We start from the raw sequence: 22,360 nt of genomic DNA, 5'->3' as shown, positions 1-22,360 counted from the left end.
TAGTAAAATGTTTAGCACCTGTGACTGTCAACAAATAATAGAAACATTTGACCAGATCACCAATAATAGGTCAGCACTGTAACAAAGCATCTATGTTCTTACACATACCTTGACAAAGTCAGCTGTGATGATGGCAAGTTCAGTCTGTGAGCCTGGTAACCAGATGGCTTTGATGATGAAGTTGCCAGTAGCCAGTTGTGGGTGCAGCACCAGATGGTCTGACACAGAGCCTGTGCTGCTGAAGGTTAGCACATGGCAGTCCTGAAAAAAAATGAAAGAACAACAAAGACAAGACAGTCAAATACCGAATTCTATCTAGCAGCCATTACTATAAAAAAGTGCCTCCGAGATCAACTATTCCTGAATTCTACCAGAATTATGATCTAGGGTAACTCAGTAACTTTATTGTTGTTTGTATTGTTTTCAGTTTAAGAAGTTTATATAAAGTACAGTTTTCTGACCTTGAGGCCGCACACAGCCAGGTAATCTTCATTACAAGGGTTGCCTGTGAGACTGAGAACAGTGAAAGGGACTGGAGCAGAGGCCAGACGGGTCAATGTGAGCTTCCTCTTGCTCGAGTCCGCTTGTTTCAAGAGAGTGGACAACTGCAGAACTGTTATCTGTCAAGAGGGAGATGGAGAGGGAAAATGAATTACAAAAAACAAACAGAACATGAAAGAAAACAGAAAAGCACAGTAAATAATGTAGAAATAAACTATACTAAGTTTATTAATGTAAGTTATACATTTATATGATTTATTTGAAAATCGTTCCCAAAGTACAGCCATACAGTGTTAACATAAATGCAGCTTTGTTTGATTCTTTGATAATGGTCGACTCGTGTATCAAAACGATCTAAATAAAACTCTCCACTCTAGTTGTGTTAATTATCTGATTTGGCTGGCTTACCTTTCCCTTTTCATGGCTGACTGCAAGGTGCTGGCGGCGGCCATGGGGTGAAGACAGGACACACATGGCAACACGGCGCAAGACGTGCGCGCTAATGAGCTGGCGTATAGTTTGTCCCTGGTCCCCACTGTAGTTCATCCTCACATTTTCAAAAGCCCCTTCCTGCGAGCCAAGTGTGGGCACCTGAGGAAAAGCAATTTATTACATATAATGTCTTTTCTAATATGGATTACATATTTACAAATAAAGCAATTTTTCTAACCACTCTAAATTGTACAGGTTCTCTTACCATTAACTGATCTGTCATCTCCACAGTTTTGTCCTGAGTGTGCAGTTCATTGAGGGCCTGCTGAGCCCGGCTGCTGCTTCCTACTGCTGATGCCTGTTGGAAGTTGGTCTGGATGGCTTCCATGAGAAACATGAGCATCTCCAGTATGACTGCTGCAGTGGATGATCCCATCTGTTGTGGAGAAAAAGTGCCAAAAGTTTAGAGTAAGACAATGTATGGTGCAATGCATGTAAAAGGAATCTTAAAATACCTTTAAGAAGTGAAATGATAAGTTACTGAGCAGACAGGACATAAGACAGAGACACAAACTTAAATAATTTTTTTTCCTCACCACTTGTGATAGCAGCTCTTCCTGGCAGCCCTCAATGCTCTTGCACACACTGCTTTTCTTAGGTCTGTCTTCATCACCAGGTTTGCCATCACAGATGGTGACCTTGCCCTTGTCGGACGGTGAGGCATTCTGGTGGCGGATAGCACTGTCAGGCATCCGAAGCTCACTCTGGAATGCAGAAGACTCTTTCAGAGTGGAGCCCATGCCGCTGCTCGGGCTGCGTTTGACCAAGGCCTGTCAATGAAATAACCAGAATAGTACAGTGAGAACAGCAACACTGTTGATATTTGATGTGTGTATATATATATAAATGAATATGGCAGCACATTAAATAAACGTTTGTCTTTACAATTAGGATAACCTGCTTTTGTTATCACTTTGCTAGCACCTTCATCTTGTGTATATAGTTAATCAAAGGGATGGTCAGAGAGATTGTGTTGGATGGAGAGACACTATCTAAATTGCCTACAAAGGCAAACAAAAATCATGGATTGATATCACTGGAACAATTATTAATTGTATTGGAATTTGCTGCATGCTAACAGCATATACTTTCACTTTGTTCCATTTGAACAAAACTATTATGAGCCACTGTAATCACAAGACTGACACAGAACTAAACAGAAATAAACTGAAGGTAATGTAGGTGGTGATGGTTTGTTCATCATCACATGCAAATTCAAAAATCCATCATGTAAGATTATCTGGGAAAGCTGGCCTTTTCTGTAAACACAATGTTGACGACAGACATAACATGATTTCTCTCATTTTCTGGCCGTATGTGTGGGCTAGCTATAACCCTGACCAAATGAAATGACTGGATGGAAGTCAATGGGGGAATGACTTGCAAGCCAAAGTTACCGCTGTTGTTCTCTTCCCATGATGACCTGAGGTATTCGGTCTCACCTGGCAGCTGCCATCCTCTTTGGCACCGCAGTCACAGAAGAAAGAGCCATATTTGGCATAGGAGATCTCATGGTCTTTGTGACAGACCTTGGCGCACACTGTGCACACACCTACCCCATCCACCATCTTACAGGTGTGACAGTGGTACCTGCAGAATGAAAAGGACCAGGACAAGATTGTGTATAGTACTTCAACAACTTAAGTAATGACAGAATGTCACTATGTTGCTCATTTGTGGACATGCATGTCAGAAACAAATTCATATAAACACATTCCAGAGTTCACCTAACAAAAACCTTCAAGATGGTGCTTCCAGGTGTAGTTTAGACTCTACAAAGAGAAACTTTTACTGCATTAAGGCAAGCTAGTGTGGGAAATCAAAATGAAGCAGTTCAATCTTTATTGAGTGAACACTCTTTGGTTTGACTATTTGCAATCAAACACATTAGCACAACAGAAACACACTGCCAACAGAAGTAGGATCTTCACTCAAAGATTTTAATTTTTATAGTGAGTTATGAAAAGGTTGATGTGTGCCAAATCTAATTTCAGGTCTGAGAGCAAGGTAGTTTGAACCAAAACAAATATCCTTAACTTGATCATGATTATAAGAACCATTCAAGAATAAAACTGAAATCACAAAGACCAATACATGTTTGTTTACCAGTGCTGGTTCATGAACTCCTTCTGAGTTATGGTGAAGGTGCAGAGTTTGTTGCAAAGGGAGTCTTCATCCTGTCAAACATTGACAATTGTGTTAGTATGTATTGTTCCATTTAGCAACCCATGCAGCAAAAACTCAATAAATCAAATAAAAAGAACACTAACTTACTTAGCAGCATATTATCAAAACAACAAGGAGCAACTACTACTGGGAATGTCAAGTTCATTTTGAATGCTGTGTTTCATTTCTTATGGTTTAACTCTTTAACTATGTTTTTTTCTGCATACGGCACATTTAAAAAAAAACATTTTTGGGAGGATAGACATAAAGGGATAACATCTCACAGAATCCTCTGCCTGGGAATCATCCTCCTCTACTGCAAGCTCCTCCACCCAGTCCGAGTCCACTTCCATGGCCTTCTCTTCTCCATCCATCAGCAGTGCTGAGTTGCCTTGGCCACTGCTTTGCCGCAAGGCATTCATCACATCAGCCAGATAGGAGATGATGTGGCACGAGCATTCCAGCATGCTGGCGTGCTGAAATCGAGAAACAGGTGCACATCAATTACTTTATAAAAACACATTACTGGTCAGTCTGTAAAATTGAATTACTACTGGATGAAGTCAAAATAAGGCACTTCTATTAACTGGTGGAATATAATGACAAATATAAAACTTACCTTTCCTTGGGATATGTTTGTGCTCACTTTTTCCACAACATTCTTCTGTGTTAAATACTTTTTGCTGCAGAGAAAAATAGAGTCATTTTTAAATGAATATTCAGAAATTTTAGAGATTCAGAAAGATCATATGGCTGCTTGATAATGGCTAAGGGGTCAGGTTACTCAATGCAAAGAACTTTTTCCAATCCATGGTAATTAATCTGTAAGTACTTTTACCAATCAGTTTTGGGTGACTAGCAGTGATACCAAAAAAAACAAAAAACATATTCAGTTCCCTAATATAAATGAAACCAGTGAACACAGATTTCTTACCATCTAGTCAACCAGTCGATTGCTGCCCTGTGCAACTGCAAGTGGCCAGCACCCTGTCCTGCGCTGGCAAGAGTGGCCATGATCACCATGAGCTCAGGGAAGCCTGTTCCATCACCATTGGCCAGCATGTCAGTTGCCATGGGAATGAGTGTGCTGAGAAGGACCGTGCACACTCCTTCGCCCACCTGGCTGTTGTCACGCACGATATGAGTGGTGAGCAGCTGCAGAAGCTGTCGGTTTTCTTGCACTATTTCCAGCTGCTCTGAGTCCTTTGGTGGGGTGGCTGTCATGCGGGTCAGCCAGGACTGCAGACGAGAGGGCTCCACACAGGCCAGCTGGGCCAGCGAGCCACACAGACACAGCAGGCTCGGGTTCGGGCTCTTCTCCGCTGGGGCATGACAGAATCACAATGAGATTTAGGCTCATCTAGGCAAAATGCAGTTCTTCATTTTTTCAATTTGTTTGTTTTTATTGAAACTATAACTTACTGAGTTGGAAAAGCTTTGTGAAGAATTTCAGCACCCTGTTGCAGAACTTTGCGGACAGATTTTCATTGGCTGTCGCCATCATGATCTGGACAAGCTCACCACTGGAAAAAAAGAAAACAACGCAAGTGAGGTAGCTGTATAATGTTCAATAGTACTGCCTGTGTTATCAGATGAGCAGATACCTGAATGAAAAGAACTCTTCCATGGCCTTGCGAACTTGACTGCTCTCAAGCTGTTTTTCAAGGTACTGAAGGCATTCTTCAAGGACAGACTCATCCAAACCACTAAAAGAAACAGATCGAAGGAGACCGCACAATAAACATGCAAGCAAGTAAACAAAAACAACATGATAAACTAGGCTAAAAGCTGAGGCTTCCAGTTAAACAGTGTTTGATTCAATGTTAACAATAATATAATGCTTAATGCAGATTCAATTATTTATCATGTCACACACCTGTTAGGGTCTGAGTGATTGGCAATGATGTTGTAACACCCTGTCACTAATCGCTCATAGATGCGGGCTAGGAAGGCGTCAGACTCTGACGGGCCGAGGATGCGCTCCAGTGAGGTGCTGCTGATCTCAGCCACGCTCTCAGTGCTGCTCTCCAGGAGGAGAGGCAACAGAGTGCGCACAACCTGTGAAGGATTCAACTCCTCTGTGCTGAGGAGACAAACATGAAGCCATTTTAATTTGAACATTACAGGTGTATGAATACATTGTATTTATCACCATGTCATGATTTTAAACAGGACTGGACAAGCACTTACACAATGAGGTCACCAGTGAGGCGAACCAAAGAGAGCAGGATGTGTTTCAGAGACGAGGCCAGAGGCAAGGACTGACAACTCAATGTGCCGAGGTGAGCTGCTTGGATGGCACTGATGTAGCTCTCTGATGGAATGGTATCATTGGCAAACGCATTTCGCTGAAAAAAAAATTAAATAAAAAATAAATAAAGATAATAAAAAATACCAGGATATCAGTATCATACTTGCTGGTAAAATGAGCTTAGATTAGATTGAAAGATTTCAAATGAACAGTCTATGATAAAAATCAGTCAGACACAGATAGGAGAGTGTATTACACCTAATGATGAAAATGAAATAAATGACATTGTTGCTCTGAACACATCTTAGCCAAAGTGTGCGGCCGCATAACTTTATGGTAAGCTTGTCAGCACTGAGAATTAAAATAAGAGTGTGTAATACAAAAAAAAATGTTAAATTTACATATTGTTATAAGCTTTACAGATTGTAAAGCACGTTGAGGTAAATTGTGATTTGTGATACCGGGCTGAATAAATACAAATTTACCTGAAACAATCTTTCAAGGCAAATCCATAGTCAATGACTTAGTACAAGCCCACTGTTAAAATAAAAGCAACAAAACTAAATAGGGTAGAGTTTTAAACAACAACTATATTCACGTACCCATGAGCCAATGTTGGGGAACTCATTGGTGTGGATGCTGTTCCAGGTCTCACATATTGTCTGCACAGCCGCTGGCAGGTTCTGCATAATACTATGACCTGTGAATATTAAAAAGTTCAGGTTAAAACAATGATTGTACAGAAAAGTTGTTATAGTGAATATACTATTTAACAATTTTGCTCTTGAATAAAGCTTCACATACCCAGTGTGTTGGCCTTGCAGCGGGTGGAGCCAATGGAAAGAACTGCAGCGTAACCTTGGAGCTTGGCCTCTGTGAGTTTGTTCTCTCCTTCCTCTGGGATGTTCATCAGTAGATAAGACCTGGTCACGACAAGCGTGGTTTAATAATTTAATTAGGACAAACAGATAGATGATTTACAGCTTAAATCTGACTCTTTGTTCAAAACCCTTAAGTCAGAGATGACTCACAAAAAAAGGAAAAACAGGACAACAGTTAACATAACATGCATTTATGTTGCTTTAGCCAAATGATAAAACAATAAATAAACCGGCAGCTATTTCAGTACATCATCACATTCAAGTTGATCCTGTTCTCACCTTGTAAAGGCCGTGTAAACATCAGTGAGTTGTAGTGTGGCAGGCAGAAGGTTTTTCGTGATCTCAGATGACTTGTGGGTGTCTGCCTCAATGGCAACCTTGGACAAATGCTCATCTAGGGAAACCTGCACTTTAGAGATGACTGCATCCAGTGTATAGATGGCTTGTAGAGAGGGTAACTGCTGAAGTGGTAGGATGACGTTCGGGTCTACACTTGAGAAGGTGGAAATCTGTAACAGAATCGGGTTGTTAAAGAGTGACAGTTGCGTTCAGAAATATAGTTTGGACTGCAATTGATACACAGGTCAACAATGACTATACTGTAATCATTACCTGTCTGGCAATGTACTCCTCTGCTAGCTCCACATCGTATTTCACAGTGCTGCACTTAGCAGCTGTCATCTCAACCAGAGCAGCGGCCTGGTCTGCTTTCATTCCCTGCTTCACCAAGTGTTCCTGTAAGTGATGATAAGGGCATAAACATACATCAAAATAAAACACAACGAAAAGGAAATTCAATCACAATTCAAGAATTGTGAAGAAGAGATTTGTTTGAGTCCAATAATCAAAAATTACATTTGACTTTGGCCATAAAACAAAGTATATATATTTTTAAGTAAACTGCTTGTTTGGGCTTCATCATACTTCTATAGGACTTTCAGAAGTCAACAGACCTTGATCCAGTTCACATAGGTAGAAACTCTGAGACGTGATGACCATCGCAGTGTGTGCAGGATGTCGCTCTCACTGGGGTCACTGCAGCCACTCTTTAGCTGCTCCATGTAGGCCTTCGAGGGTGGTAAAACACCCAGGATCCTCCACAGTATCAGGAAGTAGTATTGAAGGGAGCAGGCCTCCTGTGCATGGTGACAACCAAACATGCGTTGATTTCTGCTCCCCACACAGTTACGCATGGCTAAAACATGCTGATTTCAGGTTTTTTTATGAACTGAAACTTAGCACTACATAATGGTGCTTCACATTAAAAGGCTTTGAAAATCAAACAACTGGAAAGCTTTTATTTGAAGCACATTCAGGAAAGTGCAGCCTCAGTCATGGAGGTGAACCATGAGCTTGTTTACAGTTCATGGTTTGTTCATGTAGTGTGTTCTCACCATAGGAGTGATGGGCTTGTTCTCTTGTCTTCTTGCGGTGTCAAACTCAGAGCCTGCGACCAGGAGTGAGATGAGCCACGCATACAGTTCATCATATTTAACTGCTCCATTGAACAGCTTAGGAAAGACCTACCAGGAAAGAAAAAAAAGTAATGTTTGATTACAGTCAGGTACAGGGGTGAAACAAAAATTACTATGTGAGGTCAACCTTGTCTCACCTTGTTGTCCAGTCTGCTGATATCGTCTTCAGATGCCTCAGGGGACAGAACGCAGTAGAATTTGGGCTGAACGTTTGAATCTATGAAAGGTTGAAATGTATAAAAATATAGCATTATTTTTTCATGTAGCATCTTATCCAATTACACATCCTCTTCACAGATAAGAAATAAGAACACAGACAATAACATACATGTGTGAAAGTTGCTGAGGTTATATGCAAATTGACACATTTCCATGATTAATCCCAAAAACTGCCCATGCTTTTTGACTTTTTGTAGTTACTGTCATGCTCTGGCCAGTGTAAAAAACTTAATTTCTTTGTCTTACCTGCTGAACAGTGCTTGGCCCAGTTCTCCTCCACCTCTTTGAATCCATAGTAAAGTGGTAGACTACTGCGTTTGCCGCCTTCCTGAACAGAACTTGGCCCGGTGGATGGTGGGGTGAGGAGGTTATACTGCACCTATAAATAATTTCACAGCATAGTGAAGCTCAATTTCCTGTTATCACTGTACCAAACACACTTATATTTATCCAAAGACTAGAATGATGATTATGCAATTAACCTGCTCAAAAAGGTACAAGGGAGCCTTGGAGTAGTGGCGCAGCAGGTAGTCAAACACCAGACACAGACGGGCCAGGTTGAGGGGCACTGCTTTCAGCTGGGAGTCTCTGCTCTGTGCCACTTCAGTGATGGCCTGGGTGACCAGGGTCAGGACTGAGCGTCGACCGCGCTCCGACAGATTGTGGAAAAGGAGCAGCAGGAGCTGGAGGTGCTCCACATTAAGGTCGTCTTCCCCGTGAACAGAACTCTGGATTGTGTGTTGCTTCAACGTTCCCAAAAATCTATGATAGAATTAGAGCATTTAACACAAACTGTGTGCATGTAAGTTACTACATGTTTATGTTGTATTTTCTATATTCTATATTTTCTATATTAATGCTGGTATGTTTTAAAAATATATATAAAATATGTAAATATTGGAATACTCATCAACTTCAAATGCCCATTCCTTTTCACTCTAACATGTATTGTGTAAAAGGGAAGTAGAGCATTTTCTGTGAGCACTTTTCCCCCATCATCAGTTAAAAAAGGTACAGCAGTGTGAGCCCAAGGCCTTTCTGGCGACAGCATCAAGAGAAAATTTAAACCAGTCCATTGTGCTCATGAGCCAGATGATAACTGCAACGGTTGCCATACCTTTCCCAGACTTTCATACACTCAGGGACATCTGGTTCTCCTTGCACAGTAGCTTTGTGCTGCCATATGAGGAGAAGCCTGGAGAGGACTGATAAAGACTGAGGGTGAATGTACAGAGGCCAGGGACCCTCTGAAAAGGGCGCAACACCTAACTGCTGAAGAAGGGTGTTCTGGGAATGACAAAAGATACAAGAATAAGTCTGTGACATTAAATAAATGATTCATATATAACAGGCCCGTTATTAAAAGTTAATCATAGAGATTTATGGCATTCCTCTTACCTGCAGGGCTGGGGATGGAAGATCTGATGTTACCAGGGTGTGGTTGAAGTGATATAGAGCTAAAGAAAACACTTCATCTGAGGAGCCTGAGGAAAAACAAATGCATTAAACCTTTGCAATTATCTATCCAAAAAGCCAAAAGAAAGAATTTTTCCAGGCGTACCCTTGACATCCTTGTCTACGTCTTTGATGATGCTGGCTAGTGTAGCCATGTGCTGTTCTGTAAGAGACACGCTCAGGTAGTTGCGGATGAAGTTGTTTCTGGACTTGAGCATTGAGGTGGTGATGAAGTTCAGAATACTGGAGGCTAAACTGAGGAACTATAGGAACAAAGAACACAATTATACACGTGCCACCTCTGGACATAATGCAGGATTATGCATCATGCTGTCAGGTGCACAAAAATTGTCCTCACCAGTTCTGGGTCTTTACGGCCAGCTAAAATGTTTCCATTCTCGCTTGGATTCTGCTTGCTCGGGCTCTTCAGTCTGGGAGATGTCTCCAGGGGTGGGGGTGGTGGAGGGGGTGGGGGAGCAACTTTGTCTTTGGTGGGTGAAATTGTCTCTTCAAACCATAGCCCCAAGATGGGTTCACTGTCATCATCTGCAGAAAGATACGAGTCATTTATATGAATTTCTTTGAGTGGAGGTGAGAAATGTCTTACAAGATATCTGTGGGGTGGTAGTGGTGTCATCAAAAGGCAAAATGTAAAAAGCTTCAAACTAGTGCACGACACCTACAGCACTGTGCAGGCGGTGGACAAGAGCTAAAGGCTGCAATAAATAGTGAACATATAGTGACATCCTGCTGGTGAATATCCACTTAAAGAATGCTACAGAATTTTCCTTTTATATATATTTTTCTCAAAATACAGGACAATAAAGAAATGCCCATTCATTGTATTTAATTTGATTTCTTTTCTCCAATACACAATAGTGAAAAGATAATGACAGAACTCATGCTGTAGTGCTTCCCTGTCACCCTAATTGCTGAAAAACGCTTAAAAGCTGCTCAACAGTGTTTCACATTCTCATAGCTAGTATCTTTTCACGAGGTAACCTGCCATTATTGTTAGCACTTTGTTTTCAGATTGAGAATTAATCCAAGCTGGGCTCTTTTCATAAATTCTATTAAAAGGAATGTGAACATTTAAATAGCATGCAATGATGAGTTCAAAGCCGCCCTGTGCGTGAGCATGTTCTTATACATGCTATTGTGCTACTGACAACAATGAGACAAACAACGCTCAAGTCAGGTTGACATGTGTTGTTACTCTCCGATGGAAGCTGTACAATATCTTCTTCTGAAGTCAGACACATCACTGCAGCATTATTCCACAGCAAAAAGCAATGATAGAATCAACATGTCACAGGCACTGTATATATATATATTTTTTTATGCACCGGCATCATGCATCAGATATAACAAATAATATATACTGGATTTAATAATATCTTGGTGTAATTATACAACACTGATTCTGTCACACAGCCAACCAAGTATCAGCAGTGTGGAAATTCTCTCTTATGAAAAGGTCACTGAAACATTAAAACATAATTTTAATGTGCTTCCTTTTCATTGACTTTATATTGTAAATGACTTAATTTGCTCTGAACCAATGCCAAAAAGAAAAATCTGCCAAATGTATATTTAGTTACACTCAATAATGAAGTATATGCAGAAAGCATCTTCATCTTAGAGGCCCAAAAGGTGTCCTTCTTGTGCTTCAAGACTGACCTTCACCTTTTAGGTGTTTTTTTTTTCCATCAGATTTTCTCGTTGGTGGCCAAAAAACATTGCATTTACCTTTTGGCCACAACTCAGTGCTGCCCTTCAACTATGGAACATTGTATCATGGCCCACTTTGATTCTGTTTTATATACTGACAGAAGACAAGTTATAGAAAAAACTTATACATAATGAATGCAGATGCTTCCACACAGGGACACTGCATGGTACAGCTGACAAATTAAAATCCAATCATGCATACATGTTAAGATCTGGCAAGCATGGGCCTCTGCCAGACATTACAACCCATTTGGATTGACTCCTCTCTGCTAGTATAAGACGTATGTCAACATATCTGATTATATGACTACTACCACTACCTCATGCTCAAACGTTGTGTTATGGACAGTCCACGACTAGCACAGAAGTCAAAAAGCACCACTGAGGTTCAGATCAGGGGGCTCATTCCTTGTTAACAAACCCATCTGATTTTTTCCACTGCATTTTAAAAGATGGTGTTGGTCTCACCAGTGTCACTGCTTTAGTTTGACACCAGACTGGCAACACAATGAACGCACCTATCCTTGTGAGAGGTGGCTCAACAAGGCTACTTTTTCAATAGCTATGAATCAAAATATTTTAACATTGTGATTAGACTGGAAAAGCACGTCACTGCAGACGTAGCCAGTTGAAGGATCTACGGACGAATTAAAATACAAAAACAAGGAAAAACTTTGAAGTGTTAAAAGAATATCACTTTAAGTTGATATTCACATTTGCATGCAACATACAAACATCAGAACTTTTCAAGTGACAGCAAGACGTAGCGTAGTGTGTTTAAGCCCATAGTTTACAAGCACAACTTCAATTTATTGTATTCAAGAATAATACCACTGTTTTGACATGGACTCTGTTATTTTTGAAGTGAGGACATTTTCAGACGTGTGATGCAGTAATGCAATGACAAACAAGAACATTGTGATCAAGACCTGAGATAGGGTTAGATAATATGATCACAAAAATCAATACAGTGATTTAAAATACATCAGTATTGACAAATTACAAAATTAAAAAATAACTTAAATTATAATCTGATGTGTGGCAACTTTGCTAAATTAAGGTAGGCAAAGACTGGATGAGAAAGGGGTTATGTTGTGTTTTAGGACAAAGCTCTTGAAAACACCTGGGGAAAACTTTTACTCAACACTCCAAGAGAAGCAAAATTAAGTCTCTAATCTAATTAACCTCTAATCTAAGGTTTTAATACCCACATGTCAACACCACTGGTATTATCCTTTGAACCAAACTGAGCCACAGATGAACCTCTTGGACAAAACATTAAAATTTAATTCACGTCAATTTCAGCGGGCACCTTTCAGACTCGGGGCTGTTTTGCCAAAGCATCTACATCTGTGGCTCTGTCATTTTCTAAGCTAGTAGGGCCACAGCTCAGAGCCTAAATTGTGAGACAAACAATAACAAAATGAATCTAGGACAGTGAAGTGGACACCAAGTCTTTGACCTGAGGACAGAAAACTGCTGACCTGAGACACAAGCTGCACTTGTCCTCTCCTGTCTTCTCTCTGCTGAAATAGTAGACACTGTCAACTACACTGTCATTGTGTGATGAAGGGAGAAAAATTGTGATTACATTACTGTGTGTGTGTGCATGTGTTTACCCTGCTCACTGCTGCCACAACCTGACTGACTGATCCACTGACAACACACCTGTTTCAATGCCTTGCTGATAAAGTTCAGCACTGACCCTAGCTCAGAGATCAAACACAAACAGGACTCTGTATCCGCACGTCGTGGACGGAAATCTGAGGCATACCTTGAAGGAATTAACAACGCTTTTGAGATATTGTCTTGTTGGTCAATTTATTCGTGATGAGCACATAGGCGTGACTCAATCACATCTGCAGTTCTATTATCCAGAAAATTTTATAATTCTTCTAGATCAAATTTGTTAGAGATGCACAAATATGCCATTTCAGGTCAGACAATAATAACCAATAATTATCAGTTTGTTGTGTGTCATGCATCCCTCAAATGTATACTGTCAATATGATCATATTTGGATCAATATCTAGTTTGTACTCATTGCACTATAAAATGCTAATGTTCATTTGTAGCCAGGTCATCATTTTATTAACCCTCTTTAAAATTTGTATTTCACTTAACGCCCCAACATCAGTGTCTTCTTTTTGTTAGACTCCCTAAAACGTCTGTTTGAGTTGTTGTTAACAATGCTGTGCAGAACTACTGCATATGTGCACCGTTTTTGTTTTTCTTTAAAGTAAAAATTATGTCCAGACAACAGCCAGACATATGATTTTTTTCTTGCTATGTGAGTGCATGACGTTTGGATTTTAAAGAGGCTTTCTGAAGTCATGATATAATTTGCTTAAACCCAGTACCTTGACTGCTATCCTCCTCTGTACTGCTGAAATCATCCTCATAGTAGGTGTTTGAATCCGTTGAAGCACTGGCGTCACTACTGACTGAGCCCTTCCTCTGGCGTTGGAGAACACAAGCCTGATGGAAAACAAGGACAGTCTTAAAATGATCGCTCTTTTTGTCTTTCAACTGCACCTTTTCAGAAAGAAAAAAATCTCTCATTTAACAACACGGCAAAAGTCTTTAGAGATAGCACTGTGGAAAAAATCAGCTTTTTTGACATTTGCAATGTCAGCATTAATAATAGAACATAATATGCAAATACAAACATTACAGTCATTTAAATACATAATGATCGCACCTTTTTGTAGGAAGTGGAAAGAAGGGTAAACAGTAGATTGGTCAGGGGCACAGAGTCGATGAGCCTTTGGACCCTCTGGATGGAAGTGCTCTGTGCCATGATGTTGAGCTCAGCTGGTGGACCATCACTCGCCCAACCCTGCAGGTATGAGCAGTGGGAGAATTGGGATGAGGAAAACATGGATTTTCATTTAACAATATTTGTTACAGGTTTTACTGCAATGTTTCATTTTCAAGATTTCTCAACAGAAATTAATAACACAGAACTGCTATGTATACAGCTGCATTGAATAAGTAATAATATTGTCAATGTAAATGAAAAGAGAAAGTAAATAAGGGTTTGTTACATCATTTACCCGGTGTAGAGCCTCAACTTGCAGATCCTGGAAAAGCGAAGTCAAAAGTTTGATGGCGTGGTTGGCCAGGATCACGGACAAAACTCCAAACCCTTGGTGTCTGAAGAAAAACAACAAAAATAATTAATGCACAAAAATCACTTTTCAAATGTGACCTTTTTTACTAAATGCAAAAATAACCCAAGTGTTTTATATCAAAAATATGCAGTGTACCCAGAGTAATCTAATTTTAATATAGGCTTTGTTGTTGACACTTCAGAGATTAAATTGCAGTAACACCTGCACCACACCTTCCAAACTGATGAAGCTCAAGAGACAAAATCAAACCACAATGATACCCGTGACACTTATTTCATGTTATTTGAAAATTACCCTTTGCCAGGACCAAGTTTAGGCGATCCTGCGCCATCCTTGGTTCGTGCAGCAATATCCCGGACACGCAGGGCAGCCAGGGGATCCTTCTCTTTTCCTTTATCCGCCAGGGCAGTGGGACTCAGATTAAGAATCAGGTACAGGCTGTTCAGAAGGCACCAGGCTCCAAGCAGCTGGAAGTTCTGATAATGCTGTAGTGCAAAAAAAGAAAAAGAAAAACACAACCAAGAATTTGTTTTATGATACAGTGACCTTCTGAGGTGGCACAGCAAGTATATCAAAAGATAAATTTTTTTTATTCTTTTACTATTCTACTATAGCACTGAAACCCGGTACTCACCTCTCCTCCAGCTCTGCGAGAGTTGCTGATGGCTTGTCCAATCATTTCATAGATCTCCAGCTGTTCCAAACACAAATTTTGTACCATTTTAAATGAGCTCCATCTTGTTACAGTACCCATGCTACCAAGGCATTAGAGTCTCTAGAGATTTGATGTAATGTCAAAATATGAAACTATAACCTCTATGTAAACCTAGCCAGAACACAAAAATATCTCACAACTTTCATTATTTCATTACCAGTAAAACACTCTTGACTAATGCAAAGTTTCTATGTAGCACAGGATCATGTCTCATAACTCACATATGAGAATACAATAGGAATACATTAAAATGTTGTACTTATAACACTCACACATTTCTGGACAATCGTGGCTGCGTCATTTTCGTAGTCCTCCTCTTTAGTCCCAGTGGAGGCAGAGCGAAGCTGCAAGCCGCTACCTACCTGCAGAATGGCCATGCAAGTGGCCACACTCACACCTAAGCGGATAAAAAATATGGATGTTTATTTATTAACTCCCTATTGCCATTATTACTGTTATACAATAGACAGTATAAATTAGTTTTTACCAACAGAGGGTTATGACTTACCAGCATAGAGACAGCTCAAAGCCAGCACAGTCATATCCAGTAATCTGCCTGGTGTCAAGGGCTCCAATACAGGCAGGGAAAGTGTGTCCAAAGCCATGGTCACGTCTATCACCAGTGAATGAAATCTGGGTATGGGTTTAAGTATAGAAAGTTAATGGAGTGTTTGGGAGAAAAAATATATATACACAAGGAAACTTAAACAGATTATACAGCAAACAAATCAAAATCCAATATTACACTGCATTAGAACATTTTAATCTTTTGCATAAATTTTGAAAATACCCATTGCGGACGGCAGTGGCATCAGCCACTGTGGCAGGCATGATAAAGAAAGAGTTGGCTGATACAGCATCCTGGAAACGGTTGATGTAGCGCAGAAAGTAGGGCAGGTTGAGGCACACTCGTAGCAACTTCTCAGACCCACCTAGGAATACAAGCGATGGGAAAATATATATATACTGCTCAAGAACAGGAAAAGAACAAAAAAGAAAAACTGTAGCTGACCATGTGACATTACAAAAAGGATTTTGGAGCTCAAAATTTTTTAAGATCCCTGCAACCTGCCAGAGTACAATTATACCACCAGTCACTGTCGTATGGCATGGAAAGGTCAAAGGAAAAATGCACTGAACCAAGATTTTGTTAAATTCCCAGCAGGATACTGCTGCAAGGTGACAGCTGCTTCGCACACGGTTTGCCTGCGTTTTATATATTTACTGGCATTACCGGCAAATGGATCTCTGATATTTCTCAATATATTTTACTGCTCTATACAAAATCCTCATCAACTGTTGAACCATACATATGACTTGATGGTGGCTTTTTTATTTATTAGACGTGCCAAGAACAAAGATTTCAAATGGCTTTCAGCACAAAACAGCCGGGACAAAACTATGACGTGTACCATATAACTGTAAACGGTTAATAAACCAACACAATGCTACAACAAAAGGAACAACTACTCACCAAGTTCCTGTAAGCTTGACACATTCTGAGAGACAAAGGCATTTTTCATTTTGGCCTGAATAGCTTGATCTGTGGTTTGGTCATCGCAATCGCTCTCAGCCTACAATTGGAGAGAGGTGACAAGTCACAACAAAGATGATTATAACAATCGTCTGTTTTGTGTATGGTAAGTTAAATTACAGGTTGAAAGTGTGTTTATTTCGTAGAGTAAAAAAGGAAACAAGTTATTGTCGCTGTCAATTACTGAGGAAAGTAAAAAAGCGAGCAGCTGGAGGGCTGGTCTGTAACACTTGCCTGCATGTGTGCTGCTGATGGGGAGGCCAAGATGGTGGTAAGGTCAGGGTTAAAAACTGAAGTCAGTTGATTAAAGAAGTTCATTTGTACTTCTTTTTGTCGAAGCTCTGGGTTCACAGCACTGGGCAACTCCTTCTGATCTTCCACTATTAAATGAACAAAGACACAATTTCCTCAGTCACACGACAAAACTTTAAAGATTTCTTGTTTTGCAAAAAAGGCCTGTGGGATTATTCTGTCAACTTTCAGGATGCATGAATGCCAATGTCAGCCAAATATGCTTTTTTGGACTGGCTCTCCCAGTTTTAATGACTCAGTGAATGTTGGTCTTTTTAAAAAATAAATGAATCATCACCACTACGAGTGGTGTCGTATCATAAGTATTGAAGTACGGTTTAACTTTGGTCCATTCCTCAGGGAACACTCACCGTCTGAAAGGGTCTTCACGGTTTGAGGCAACTTGGCAGATTTCATCATAGCAGTGAAAGTTATGATTTCTGTGCGATCTAGCCTGCTGCAGCCAGTGCAAAGTCCCTTTATGAGAAGAATCAGGTGTTTCTGAAGAAAAATAAAAAAGGGACTCAATTTAACTTTTGTGTTTATACAACATTTTATCTGTGGCTGATACATGAACCATCTGCTTATAACTGCATGTGGTTTGTTTCTCTCACCTGTGATACCGCACATGCCTCATCTGGGTTCTCCAAGCGTAGCAACGAGAATTCAATCAGTACTTTGCATGCTGCAGCAACCGACAGCAGCTGATTTCTCGGTACTAAAGAGAGAGAGCAAAAATGATTTGCTGGCTGGAAGAAACACAGCCTGTAACATTGAAAGAATTTGGCCGAATGGCAGTAGTATTCCTTTATCAATTACAATAAAGAGAAAATGAAAAGATACGTACTTTGACCACATACTGTGGTGATGTAGTGTGCGGAGAGTGCCACGAACGATGAGTAGAAAGGCTCATACTGTTTGTCATGGTGAAGGATGTCTGACTCACTGCAAATGACAAGCAAAATATTTCACCAAATATGAATTTACAACAAAACACCTTAATAGAGAGGACAGTTAGGAGGTGAGTTAGGAGAGACAGAACAGACAGACCACGACATGAAAAACACTCAATACAACAAACACCACCTGTAACATTTAGTTGGATAACCCCCTTTTCCAAACATGCTGATACAGAAAAAAAAAACTGCACAATCCATTATTGTTAAACTGTTGAGCAAGTGATGAGTGAAATGCTGTGGCAAATTTTTGTGTCTGTCGCTGTTGTTTTACTGATAGGTAACTGATTCAACAATTAAACCTTCTCAGACAGGCTGCTGTGGAGGGGTACCCATGTGCGTTATCTCACATTTCACAAACAATAATAGTTTGTTATTAATGAGTGCTATTGTCACACAAACAGGCCCTGGCTGTCAGTACACTGTGCGTGGCCGTCTGGTAAAAATCAAAGCCTTTGAGCTGCTGTCCTTTCTGTCTGACAGATCTGCTCTTAGGCTATTTGCAGTATGTCACCTGGGAAAACCAGTTTGCAGTTAATTATGCAAGTGAGCCTAGCCTATTCGATGTCCTAAAAAACACCTGGAAACACGCAGCTCTGATGTTGATATACCTCAGCAGTGTCCTACATCATCATTTGAGCACTGGCACAAGACACCCAAGCCAAATGACGCCTCTCCAGTCTGTGATCTGATCACATACTTCCAGGCAGAAGGAAGGCAGTCTGTTTTGAAGACTGACCTGTGTGGCCAACTTGTTGTTAGCACAAGTCATTCACAGGTACATGAAACCTTGTTTTTAACTTGTGATATACAAGTGAGTAGAGTTGTCACGATACTAAAATGAGTAACCACGATACTATACCAGACAAAGTATTGCGGTTCCGGGTATTATCGCGATACTGCAGCCTTTTTTTATTATTATTATTTTTAAAAACTACAATGTATTTGTACAAGTTAGTTTGAAACAACGACGTTTGTTTTTTAAGCAAAATTAGTGTTGCCACTGACGAAGACGCCACGGCAGACTCGCTGCTCGGGCCTGGTGCTTCTGCCATGGTGAGTGTGTTGTCTCGTGTCTGGGCAAGACAGAACTTTAGCTTGTTGTTTGTTTTGAAGCGAGTTTCCATCGAAGCGGAGCTGTCTTCGCGGAGGTAATTCTTGCCGGCAGAAACACACGAACAGCCAATCAGCTAACAGACGGGCGGACCCAGCGTGCGGAAACAGCCTATCATATCCCTGGACGTCACCAGTAACAGGCAAACAGCCAATCATTCAGCAGCTGTGTAGTTCGGTTGCGGTTCCATGTTGGTTTGTTTACAAAGGAGTAGCATGCAGTGAGAAGCCGGGAGGAGAGCAGAGGCGGCCGCTATGTAGCGGAGACTGGCACCGGTAGTATAGTAATCCACGGTAGTAACGTCGTGTAAAGTTTCTAGTATAGTAGCGACGGTTATGATTTGGTACCATGTATACCGTGGGTATCGTGCAACTCTACAAGTGAGTCCTTTCTGCAGCCTCCACGATGTCAATCTGCTCAAGTGACATTACAAAACCACTTTATTCTGCCACGCCACATACAGTTCCAAACATCCACAATCAGCAATACGTCTACATTCAAACAAACATCTCTGCTTTCTAACATAATATCAAACCGTTCCTACTGCTGATTGAGTCATTGGCTGGCTTCTGCCCCCTGAACACAAAGGAAATAAAGGACTCCTACTAACACCCAACCCACATGTCGGGAAACGATACAAGCCCAGACCAACTGCCCTTCTCAATAAACCGCCATTAGGACTTATTCCATACAATGTCCCAAACCTGTCTCTGACATTATGCCTGCTCCTGTTTGTTTTCATCTTATTTATCAGCCTGGACTGTCTGTAGGGTCTGCTGTCTGTTTCCAAACTAGGAATGTGGTAAATAAAACCTTTGCATTTCATCATGCACGTCACTGACATATGTTTCTGCTGACAACCGAACTTTCCAGTTGTAAAGTCAACAACTCTGTTAAAATCAAGTGTCACACTGCTCCTGCAGCACTCACTTAGCATAATCCAACTCTCATAGTCAGGACATTTCAAACTCTTGCATGGTCAACGAATGCGACTGAAAAAAAAAAAGACACTTTACATCTAAAACTGTAACTGGTGAGTGAGGGTGAAAATGATCACAACAAACATGCACACCAGCACAATCGGTCGTTTCGTTTGAAAATGAAACTAACAGGCCTGGTAGCATCGTTACTGCTCACATTTGCAGGCTAAACGTTGAAAATGAAACCTATAAACATCGCAGGAAGCTCTTCACTTGAACGCCCCAAGGGATCAGCTGATGTCACCACTGAGCAGGGGTGTCAAGTGACAACCCGGCCACTGTGTGGGCACTACCGACTTGATAATCACTCCATGCTGGCGTATGTGTTGGGGCTTTGCAGGGCCAGATATGCATATACTAGAAGGTAATGAAAAGTCCCTGTAAATAATTATGCACTCAAGTTCCCCCTCCCTGGCATTGCACCAGCTTCCTCTGGGTTTTAACAGCACTGTGTTGGATTTGCAACACGACCTTAAGCATTACGATTATTTACAGGATTAATATCATCAAGTTGTCCTTTTTAACATGACACCGACAGCGCCTCATCACAAAAAACTGTAGTAGAGTACAAGGTCCCCGCCTACTTTAAGTCCAACCACAGACATACAGCAGATAGCGTTAACAGACTAGATACCTTGTAACGTATTAACTGTCCCATTGACATACCCAGATCAAAGTGAATGTGACGAGCTCGGCATACAAGCAGCATTTAATTTAGCCAACTTCAGTCAGCTGACTGTGGCTGGAACATTTCAACGTTACGTTTTGGAAGGCCCATCAGTTAGCTCTCTGGCTAATGTTTGTGTTAGCTAGCTAATGATGAAGCAAAATTTCTAAACCTTCCGCCGCGACATCGAGTCATGTTCCCACAGCAGCGTAGGTATATTAAACATCGACGTTCGTGAGTCGTGCCTTGTTTCAAACAGTTCACGAGTTACCAGCCGGGACAGGCTAAATCGCATTTAGAGTAAGTTAGCAGCCGTTAGCATACGAGCTAACGTCAGCAGCTGACTCGGTGCCAGTGTCAGTTAAAACTCATGTAGCATGCTAGCTGCTAACGCTAGCTCCGCGGCTAACGTCTCCCACCGAACTCAACCGGCCGAGCTGAGCGAGCGCGTTAGCCGGGCAGCTCACTCTCGGGCGGACGCGGCCAGCATTTTGAGCAAACAGAGCCACGGAACTCGTTGACATGTAACCGGTTACCTGTTGATGATAGACCCGATAAGCTGAGGTAGCTCTTTCGTCTCGAAAGCGGTGTACGAAGCTGATAAAAGCGGCCGCACCGCCGCTGTCCATTCGTGTTCCCCATCTCCTCCGCTCGACGCCATCTTGAAATCCCATAGAAAAACTAGCTGGTGGAAGAAGACGGAGAGTAAATGACAGGGGGCGCTCACAGGCTCACAGGCAAACCAACAACTCAGCCTGCATGCTTCTCCATATCACTGCGAGAGTTTTTAATCCCAGGGTCAATACACGCCAATCATACAATCCCTAATTTGTACAGATGCATAAATAAATAAATGTCCCCTTTCCACAGCGTTTATGACATAAACAAAGAATACAAATTAGATTAGATTAGATTAGATATCCCACCACGGGGAAATGTACTTGTTACAGCAGCAGAGGAAAGTGTAGCACACACTACAGAATTAGAAAAAAAGTAGAAAAAGGCAAAAAAACAAAACAAACAAACAAAAAAACACAATAAACAGACAAATATCTATAACCTACACATAAAACATGAAAAACAATAAACCTTCAAAGCAGACAAGTACTGAGGATAAAAGTGGCATGATATATAAAAAGTGTATTGTAATGTAAAGGGACCATAGTGTAAGAAATATTGCAAAGAAAGTGACCATGATACAAATAATAAATATTAAAATATTATTGCTAAATACATCATATAGGTCACATATTTATGATAACTCAAGTTTCAGGTTTATTTGCCACATACAGGTTAACACACAATACAATGACTACTACAATGAATATTTTAGGTAAAAAAAAAGAATATAATAATAATAATAATAATAATAATAATAACATTTTATTTCATAGGTGCCTTTCTGTCACCCAAGGACACCTTACATTAAATGAGAGTAGTCAGCAAATAACAGAAACAAACAAAAAGAACCATAAAAGTATATCAAATTACAAGAATACAACATTAAAAACAGGTTAAAATAGGACAATGCAATTAAATCAGATGGAAAGGGCAATGTTAAACAGGTGGGTTTTAAGTACAGACTTGAATTGTGAGAGTGAGTTGATGTTCCTTATGATGGGGGGTAAAGAGTGTCCAGAGCTGGAGAGAGCAGCATGGTGGTGAGACAATGTGATAAAATACAAAGTATGGGATATCCTAAAATATACTGAATATACACTGTACAAGATACAAGGTTGTAACAACTACAAGTATTACTGGATACATTTATATGAAATAATAATGATAGATTGATTCA

General features: G+C 40.6%; 1 protein-coding gene across 7 annotated transcripts in view; it reads right to left on the bottom strand.

Annotated features, from left to right (window-relative positions):
* ubr4 (ubiquitin protein ligase E3 component n-recognin 4) overlaps positions 1–21,394 on the bottom strand; it is a 44,490-nt gene extending 23,096 nt beyond the window's left edge. For 2 of the 7 annotated variants that reach the window (XM_027288243.1, XM_027288246.1), the window contains exons 1-43: positions 21,099–21,394; positions 17,693–17,790; positions 17,460–17,563; positions 17,217–17,346; positions 16,789–16,934; positions 16,495–16,594; positions 15,811–15,952; positions 15,529–15,653; positions 15,293–15,417; positions 14,940–14,999; positions 14,600–14,790; positions 14,219–14,327; positions 13,873–14,010; positions 13,532–13,649; positions 12,791–12,877; positions 12,656–12,697; positions 9,799–9,986; positions 9,547–9,703; positions 9,384–9,469; positions 9,103–9,272; positions 8,468–8,747; positions 8,232–8,364; positions 7,904–7,983; positions 7,686–7,814; positions 7,245–7,427; positions 6,904–7,026; positions 6,571–6,800; positions 6,215–6,333; positions 6,013–6,110; positions 5,350–5,507; positions 5,036–5,242; positions 4,764–4,865; positions 4,582–4,682; positions 4,094–4,481; positions 3,779–3,842; positions 3,444–3,635; positions 3,100–3,170; positions 2,391–2,583; positions 1,530–1,763; positions 1,199–1,369; positions 910–1,092; positions 462–620; positions 109–261 (exon numbers count right to left, since the gene is read on the bottom strand). In XM_027288243.1, coding sequence (XP_027144044.1) covers positions 109–261; positions 462–620; positions 910–1,092; positions 1,199–1,369; positions 1,530–1,763; positions 2,391–2,583; positions 3,100–3,170; positions 3,444–3,635; positions 3,779–3,842; positions 4,094–4,481; positions 4,582–4,682; positions 4,764–4,865; positions 5,036–5,242; positions 5,350–5,507; positions 6,013–6,110; positions 6,215–6,333; positions 6,571–6,800; positions 6,904–7,026; positions 7,245–7,427; positions 7,686–7,814; positions 7,904–7,983; positions 8,232–8,364; positions 8,468–8,747; positions 9,103–9,272; positions 9,384–9,469; positions 9,547–9,703; positions 9,799–9,986; positions 12,656–12,697; positions 12,791–12,877; positions 13,532–13,649; positions 13,873–14,010; positions 14,219–14,327; positions 14,600–14,790; positions 14,940–14,999; positions 15,293–15,417; positions 15,529–15,653; positions 15,811–15,952; positions 16,495–16,594; positions 16,789–16,934; positions 17,217–17,346; positions 17,460–17,563; positions 17,693–17,790; positions 21,099–21,223 — 6,192 coding nt within the window. In that variant the 5' untranslated portion in view covers positions 21,224–21,394. The remainder of the gene's footprint in view (positions 1–108; positions 262–461; positions 621–909; positions 1,093–1,198; positions 1,370–1,529; positions 1,764–2,390; positions 2,584–3,099; positions 3,171–3,443; positions 3,636–3,778; positions 3,843–4,093; positions 4,482–4,581; positions 4,683–4,763; positions 4,866–5,035; positions 5,243–5,349; positions 5,508–6,012; positions 6,111–6,214; positions 6,334–6,570; positions 6,801–6,903; positions 7,027–7,244; positions 7,428–7,685; positions 7,815–7,903; positions 7,984–8,231; positions 8,365–8,467; positions 8,748–9,102; positions 9,273–9,383; positions 9,470–9,546; positions 9,704–9,798; positions 9,987–12,655; positions 12,698–12,790; positions 12,878–13,531; positions 13,650–13,872; positions 14,011–14,218; positions 14,328–14,599; positions 14,791–14,939; positions 15,000–15,292; positions 15,418–15,528; positions 15,654–15,810; positions 15,953–16,494; positions 16,595–16,788; positions 16,935–17,216; positions 17,347–17,459; positions 17,564–17,692; positions 17,791–21,098) is intronic. The other 5 variants (XM_027288244.1, XM_027288247.1, XM_027288248.1 and 2 more) reach the window with 5 other exon arrangements.
* Positions 21,395–22,360: the final 966 nt, after the last annotated feature.

This window comes from Larimichthys crocea, chromosome XV, assembly GCF_000972845.2.
Source record: "Larimichthys crocea isolate SSNF chromosome XV, L_crocea_2.0, whole genome shotgun sequence".
Lineage (NCBI taxonomy): Eukaryota > Metazoa > Chordata > Actinopteri > Sciaenidae > Larimichthys > Larimichthys crocea.
Note: the sequence above shows the minus strand (reverse complement) of the source record. Positions and strands in the feature narration are given on the sequence as shown.